General features: G+C 34.7%; 1 protein-coding gene across 2 annotated transcripts; it reads right to left on the bottom strand.

Annotated features, from left to right (window-relative positions):
• Positions 1–340: 340 nt before the first annotated feature.
• Positions 341–6047, bottom strand: LOC148032507 (putative methylesterase 11, chloroplastic). 2 transcript variants are annotated; one of them, XM_087683188.1, is made up of 5 exons: positions 5748–6040; positions 2788–3039; positions 2530–2673; positions 2005–2136; positions 378–1103 (listed from the first exon to the last, which is right to left on the bottom strand). In XM_087683188.1, the coding sequence occupies exons 1-5, from the start codon at positions 5835–5837 to the stop codon at positions 819–821; spliced, it is 903 nt and encodes a 300-aa protein (XP_087539314.1). In that variant the 5' UTR covers positions 5838–6040; the 3' UTR covers positions 378–818. The 2 variants fall into 2 exon arrangements, with proteins under 2 accessions (XP_087539315.1, XP_087539314.1); XM_087683189.1 differs by lacking the exon at positions 2788–3039 and having other exon boundaries at positions 341–1103; positions 5748–6047.
• Between the last annotated feature and the right edge of the window lie 1708 nt (positions 6048–7755).

Below are 7755 nucleotides of genomic sequence, written 5' to 3'. Positions count from 1 at the left end.
GCCATGTGGGGTGGTTTCAAGTGAGTAGTAAAGACTCGGCTTGTGCTTAGAGCCAATGTTGGGCTCATTGTAGGTCCTGACAATGAGATATATTTGAATTGAGGATTTTGTTGATGTAACTTTGCATAAGCGAGGATGTTATTTTTTTCATTTTTGCACCAAGGTAAACGACACTATTTTTAGGCAAATGACTTTTTCTAGAGGTTTTGAAGGTCACAACCCTAAATTTATGGGCTTTAAAATTTAGAAAATAGCCCACATAGACAAAAATTTATGTATTTTTTTCTAAATCTCACCCAATTTTTTTCTTAAATGTCTAAATCTCCACCTTTGATTAAAAAAACATTTATCCACATATTTACAAACTAAAAATCACAAGGGTTTCTTAGTTTTTATCTTAACATCCATCTGTATGAATTTGTTCTATTGTAGTACACCTATGGCTTTTTTATATACACATGTATTTCTTTCATACTCCATATGGTACACATCCTTTCCATGTATAACTTTTCACTTTTTATGGCTTCTCTTTGTGTGTCATTCATCATCCTTTGCAAGGTTCCTTCTATTCATAGAGAGGTTGATGCAATCCAATACAACACGAAATTGTTGCAATTTTGAGTTGGATATGTATTTAAGCCCCATTATTGTTAACACATCAAGGCATAGAGAGCCTTACATAAGAGTAGTCATGGAAACATCTATGCTTATAAGAATAGTGTTTTGACTTCTTTCAAGGAAAATGATCATCTATAACCTAGATAACATAACTATTAAGGAGCTTTGAAATTTTGGTTCTTACATTTTGCATGACTATACTATTTGTTTAAGGTTTGATTTTTGGCAATAGAATTGAGAATATTAGAAAGGTCTTCTGGATAAGAAAAAAAGGATGAGTGGTCACTACCTTCAATAGTGAACACTTTATTTGGGGGATTATCTTGCACTATTTGTGCTTGTAGAGATGGTGGAATTACACGGTCCATGGTTGTCTTTATGTAGTATCGCTTAATACGACCATATCGAGTCTGTGTTAATGTAAGGTTCTCAAAGAGTGGTCCATAAGGTGAGGGATTCAATAATGTGAATGCAAGATTTATATCCTGCAAGAAACACCAATAATTTATATTGTTACTCTATTTTTGAGATAAACTAGCTTTTGTTGATGAGGTTAATATGCATTTGTCAAAATAAAAAACTAGTTTGAATGTTGCTCATAAATAAAATTCCCACTCTTTGCATAATATTGTTAGAGGCTAGGTCATGTAGACCCTAAAAGTATTTCCTTGAGAAAATACAAAAGTTATTAATAAGTTCTTAGTAAGTTACTTTTACTTAAAAGTGATTTTCAATACCAATAATATAGGGTATTTTTTAGCTTTTTGTTTTTTCTAACTATACAAATTTCCTAAGAGTAAGATCTATTGACTTTAAATATGAAGGACTAAGCATTCAAATTTGTGGTTGAATTTTTTTACTATATACCCATGCTCTAAAAATATATTATGTTTCGTAATTTATTTAACTTTACCTTTTTGTTCCTCTTTAAAAGGTTGGAGATATGGATAATTTGTTAGTAAATCTTGCATTTTTATGGGCATTTTAATGTGCATATGGAAGGTTGCATGCTTTTGCACACATTCACACATGAGCATCCAGACTACATTGATGAACAACAAGTCCACTTAGTTTCGTACCATGGAACACAACTATAGACAGTCATTGCATTTTTTTATAATCTACATGATGAGATTTTTCTTACAAACTATATGGTAGGTAAATCTAATTATATATCTACATGGCAACATAGATGTTGGTAGTTATTACAAAATGGAACAAAAAACATGCATTGCTTGTTTTACATTTACTTGTAATATACGTTGCAAAAAGAAGGGATATGAGAGGAATAATGACCTTGACTTAGATTTGTATTTAAATTAATTGATTAACCAAGTTATGCATGCACTAAGATTCTTGCTAGAGCACCAAATAGTGAATTCTTACCTTGATTGGGCTTTTATTATAAAAATATTCTGCAGCTTCTGCAAGATTAATATAAGCTGATGTCGGCTCTGATGAAGAACCATTTGCGAAATTGAATAGGATAACCCTATTTTGGAGTAATTCTTGTGAAGCCTAGAAAATTCAAGAAGTTCCAAGAGAAACATCAAGCGAGCACACAATAAAATAATGGTAATAAAATATGACACAATGACTATGCTTGATTCTAATTATCACCACAATAATTTCCACCACAAGAATTAGAACCATGATCATCATCAAAACAATTGTAATTATGTTTTTAGTTTTTTCAAAATTTCTTCACAATTTCTATCACGCTTTCATTACTCATGGCTACTCCATCATGACATGCCTACATATTTGCAACATAAGCACATCTAAATTCATTACCATAGCCATTGCTATGATAATATGATGCTCTTGATGTATGAAATGAGTGTCATAAAATGCAATAAAACATGAAATAAATTATCACATTGTAGAAAGCATAGGTCTTATGTCTAGTACCTCGAAATCTTGTATGGGTATATAGCTTTCCCCATTCCTTGGCATAAATGCAGAAAGGAATACTGCTTTATCTATTTTATTTGGAAAATGTTCCATTGCATAAGAGATGGCACCTCCTCCCAAGCTATGTCCAACAAGAATAACCTGACATATTACAATTTAAATACATTAGAAGTGGTTGATGCAATATATATTCAAAAGGTAATGTATGGGCTCTAGCAAATTAAAGTGACTAGGAAATTGGCAACCAAATCAAACCTTCTCATCAACATTTGCAATGTTGTTCTGTAAAAAGTCTGTCAAAGGCTTCACATATTGAGCTATAGAAGTCACTTGGTCTGCTACTACTTTATTGATGCCATTTGATGTGAGATCTAAAGCAGTCACATTGTTTCCCTTGCTTTGTAAAATTGTTATGATTTTGTACCAACACCATGCCCCGTGGCTTAAACCATGGATGAGTACAAAATGGTTACTTGTTCCTCCGTCTTGAGATGAACCAACTTGTACCTATTTTCAAAATCATAAATACAAGGGCTAAACATGAGAAACTAGTTGCATGCAAAGTATCTATGTAAATTCTAGTTGTGAAGATAAGCTAACCATAATCAACTTACATTCAATGCTACATGTCTGGAATATGTAAATTTTTTGCTATAATTCAATTTAAGAGGATGGTAATGGTTACATCATGTCATAAGAACGTATGAAGAAATGCACACAGCTCATCAAACTTAGATACAACATGTCTCATTAGTATGCACATTCACCCCTAACTTGTTGGTGCGGTTTATCATAATTATAACTAGAGTATAAGCTAGCTCTTATCTTGTACTAATCAATCACTAGGAGCTTTTGACTAATGTCTAGATAGGAGAAAAAGAGTTTTCCTACCTAATGTACTAAACAAAACTACACACATCTAGGGATTTTTGGACCTAGCGAAAAGGGCGCTCTCTTCCTATATAGATTAGGTCTAAAAAAATTCAATGTATAGGCTTTTTCTCCTCATGTGTACAAAAATTTTCTAAATAAGTAATATTTTCCTATATAGGCTATTTTTTCTTATGAGAAGAAGTTTCTAGCTAGGTAATATTTTCCTATATATGTTTTATTTTCTTATGTTGAGAAAAAGTTTCTAGATATGAAATTTTATTTCAATAAATTATTTGAAATAATTCACATGATGCCACAATAGAGTGGTACTATATTCTTACCCAAGTAGATCCCTATTGGCTAATGAAATGGTAAACAAAGATGTTGAATTGAACATTAAGCTCAATCTTAGGCAAGGTGGGCAATGTGTCCATAAACTCTTACATGATTTGGATAAGCACAAGAAACTTATCCATGTAAGCAACAACTACAAAACTATAAACCTTAGAAACTTAGAATGCCATATATTTTTGTAAGTTCAATACGTTTCTTTAGAGTCTAGTTATGCTTAAGTTTCCCATAGTGGTAGGCATAGTATGTTGATGCTTATTTTAGGACCTTGCTCTTTATGCAAGGTTGAAATAGAGGATTCGTCTTATCTCTTTTGACAATGTCCATGCATTAGAAGGATATGGAAGAAGATGCACAAATGGCACAATACAATTAGTTCCTAGTTTTTATAAATATCAAACTAGGTTAAAAGGTGGTGAACTTTAAATTATTGATCAATTATAGCTACACTTATCAGGCTTGATGCACCACTAAATAATCTTCATAGGATTTAGAGTTAGAATTTTGCAAAAGTCCATAAAACGGGATGAGAAGCAATGCCGTACAAAGTGGGCCTGAGAAAAATAAAGTGGACCCATAGATCCATCTTAGTTAGGGAGTTTCATCCCAATTAATGGGGGTAGTTCGTGGCCCTTAGGATGTGGCATGTCTACATTTATCGTGCATCATAATTGATGTGTCTTTCAAAGCATGCTCTTGACTTCTCAAAAGGTTGATGTGCTATCACCTTGTACGTTACCTGAGGGGCTTATTTTCAACTTAAGATGCTCTTGACTTCTCAAAAGGTTGATGTGCTATCACCTTGTACATTACTTGGAAATTACATTACCTCGAATCAAAAGCGTGGTCTCCAACAACAAAACGCCCCTCTTCTAAGCCAATCTTGCTAAGTGGCTTATGCAGCAACAATATGATGAAGTGGAGTTTCTTACATGGGAAAAGTTGTTTGAAATATTTTTGACAGCCTTAGAGAGCTTGACGAGCAATGGACTTGCTATTGTGAAGGATAAGTTTAGTAATCATGATCATCAACAATCTTACTCTTCAGAAGTGCTGAGCCGTTTGAATCACTAGTAGTCTAGGGTGGTTGATGCCTATTGATATGGCGCTCTGGCTTGCCTTGGAATCTAAGATTGTGTATTGTTGTTCTACAACATCACTTCTTCCTTATATGATGACAGTTCTATGACTTGCTTATATCGACAGAGGCTTCAAAGGTAGTAAACACTTCTCTTTTCATGCATATCCATGAACTCACTTGTGACTAAACTTGGGAATTCTTTTGTGAGTAGCAACAAAAGATCTATGTATGAAACATACCAAGAAAATTGAAATCTATGTTTGAATGAGAATCCTAGCCATTCCTTCACTCCATGTATTTATCTTGATTTGAGTAATCTTGTTCAAGTATTCCCATCTCACTTAGCGTCCATGCGACGAGTGACAATTACGAACCCCTTGCGTGAATCCTGAGCGACATCAATACCTAGTCATATATTGATATTGGTATGCATTGTAGTATCAATTCATACAAGGTTGCATCCTTGAAGAAGATGGGCCATTAGGATTGATATTGAATGGCTCTCCCAGCTATGATGATGTACTCAATAGATTTTAGGCTCGGGGACTTTTTAGTAGATTAGGTCATGTAGTAGATTAGGTCATGGCACTGGGGCTAGCTTATGGGTTCTTGCTTTATAAAGGGGTCATGGGACTTGGGATCGTTAACTTGGATTATTTAGGCTTGGGGCTTATGTGAAAGATTACTTAGATCCCTTGCAACCTTATTCCAGAGGGCGCAGACACTCCTACCACGCAAGTTGAATGATTCACTATCGCAAGGTAACAGAAACGATAGGGCACACACACTCCTACCACGCGATTAGTTGAATGATTCTCAGGAGCGAAAACTACGACAGAAGCACATGATCGTCGTCATGGAGAGAGCAAAAGCAGCAAATTAGCGCTATAATGTCATCTCATGAACTCACCAGGGCGACATGGATGAGGAGGATAATAATGGCGACGGAGGGGCGGCGGCAGTAGCTGGATGGACGATTCGTGAGACTGGAGTTAGCCATGATGATCTGCTCTGCTTTGCGGATGCTATTGAATACCGAGAGAGTGTAAGATCCACGGAGTGGGTCAATCTCACAGCGATTATATGTCGTGTGTGCGTGCGTGTGTGTTTGTAACACCTACTGCACGAGTCAATGCCCAGTGCAATATCGCGTGAGCTTCCAACGTGAAATAAGCTACTCCATCGGAAATTTCTTTCGTGTGTGTCTTCCTCTTTTCGAGTGAAGAGACGTGCTTTTCCACAATCCCACTAAGCTGTGCCATCGATCATAAAAAGCTTCATTTTCCTCGGGTAAGTTACTTATGAATATATGTGTGTATCACATGGGGTTTAAAATAATTTATTTTTAAAATATTATTTTTATACATTTTTTATATACAGAAGGGTATAATACAAAGGGGTTATGTATAGATTGAATAGAAAAGTGTTATGTTTTATCTAAAAAAAATTACAAATAAAAATATTTATAAATAGGCCTTGAACGCATGTGATGTAGAGGATATACATATAGTAACTTCCCCGAGCTCATTCTAACTGTAACTTCTGCTCAAATCATCATAATTTAATATGCATGGCTTTGAGTGTGGTGCCTTACCACACAACATACGTTTGATCCTAGGTCAAAAGAGTTTTAAATTATAATACGACCTAAAAATTAGCTATTGCTCTACAGTGAATAAAGAGAATGAGTGCCAGTGAATAAGAGCTATGCTCCTCCCCAATGTAAAAATAAGTTCTTATTATGAGTTTAAGAAGTATGATTACTCAAAAGGCTTAGGTAAATATGGGAGTGCTTTACATGAAAATGAAATGGTGTGTAGGTGTAAGAGCATTAAATAGACAAGTTCTCTACATGTGCACCACCGTATGAAAAGCAAATGTGCTTGTAACCACACAATCTAATGATTGAAAATAAAAATTCATTTAACCATACAATTCAAACACTAGTTGGTTGCAAAGCTAACATCATCTCTCTTGATATGCTAAGTCCAATATCATCTACTAGTTGTTGGCACATTTAATAGAAAAGTTGAGATTTTGGTTCAATCACTAATCGACACTTTGCCTTTGTTAGCCTAGATGACTTTGGCTATAGATGTCCTATCATTGTGACAAAGACCTAAAAGAAAGGTTGTGCTCCATGGACTCTTCCAAGCATCAAACTATTTTTGTTTGTAGAATCGTTTTTCTCTAGTCATGGTTAACACAATTTCATAGTTCTTGTGCGAGTTACACGTGATGCCAATTGTTCTAAAGCTCATTTGAAAATGTAGTTCACATATCCATTGTCTACTTAAATGCCATGTTTCTTGATAGAAGTTGCCAACTCAAAGTCATATCATTTGATAGAAAAGGTTTGAGATATTGACATCACATTTTCAAAATCCATGATATAAACTTTAGAGTAAATGTTTGCCAAGCATCATGTAGAATAGGCACATGCCATGAAAATCATTGTCCGGATTGAATGTGAGAACTTCTTATTGTTACTTAACTCATTAAAATGCTTTTACTTATTCAATTGATAGTCACCCAATCTTTTATGTAATTGAAGGATGCTCTCATGAATTACATGATTGTTGTTTTACATTGAAGTCTAACTAGCAATAGTTGTGTATTATCATGTGCAAGCTCCACCTACTTTGCGATTTGCAGGTATGGCGACGATGACTTTTCAATTTTTATTTCTATATTAGACTTGGGCTATTGGGGTTTGACTTTTTGCCACACACTGGGAGATCCCCTTTTACATGGCATGAAAAGGGTGAATACACAAGCTACTTGCAAAAACCCCAACTATATGAAAGCATCATATTCGAAAACATATATCCTTGTGCAATAAGATTTCTCTATTAAGCATCATGTAGAATAGGCACATGACATCAAAGCCATTGTTAGGATCGAATAGTGAGGAGACA

The sequence above is a fragment of the Lygodium microphyllum genome, chromosome 8 (genome assembly GCF_053477565.2).
Source record: "Lygodium microphyllum isolate KBCC chromosome 8, Lygodium_microphyllum_v1.1.10, whole genome shotgun sequence".
Taxonomy (NCBI): domain Eukaryota; kingdom Viridiplantae; phylum Streptophyta; class Polypodiopsida; order Schizaeales; family Lygodiaceae; genus Lygodium; species Lygodium microphyllum.
This window is presented reverse-complemented; position numbering and strand designations above follow the sequence as displayed.

Coding starts and splice junctions, on each gene's coding strand:
- LOC148032507 (XM_087683188.1), bottom strand. CDS start 5,837: ATGGCTAACTCCAGTCTCACGAATCGTCCATCCAGCTACTGCCGCCGC. Junction 3,040..5,747: donor TCCTCATCCATGTCGCCCTG/GTGAGTTCATGA, acceptor TTTTGAAAATAG/GTACAAGTTGGTTCATCTCA. Junction 2,137..2,529: donor TACCCATACAAGATTTCGAG/GTACTAGACATA, acceptor TGAATTTTCTAG/GCTTCACAAGAATTACTCCA.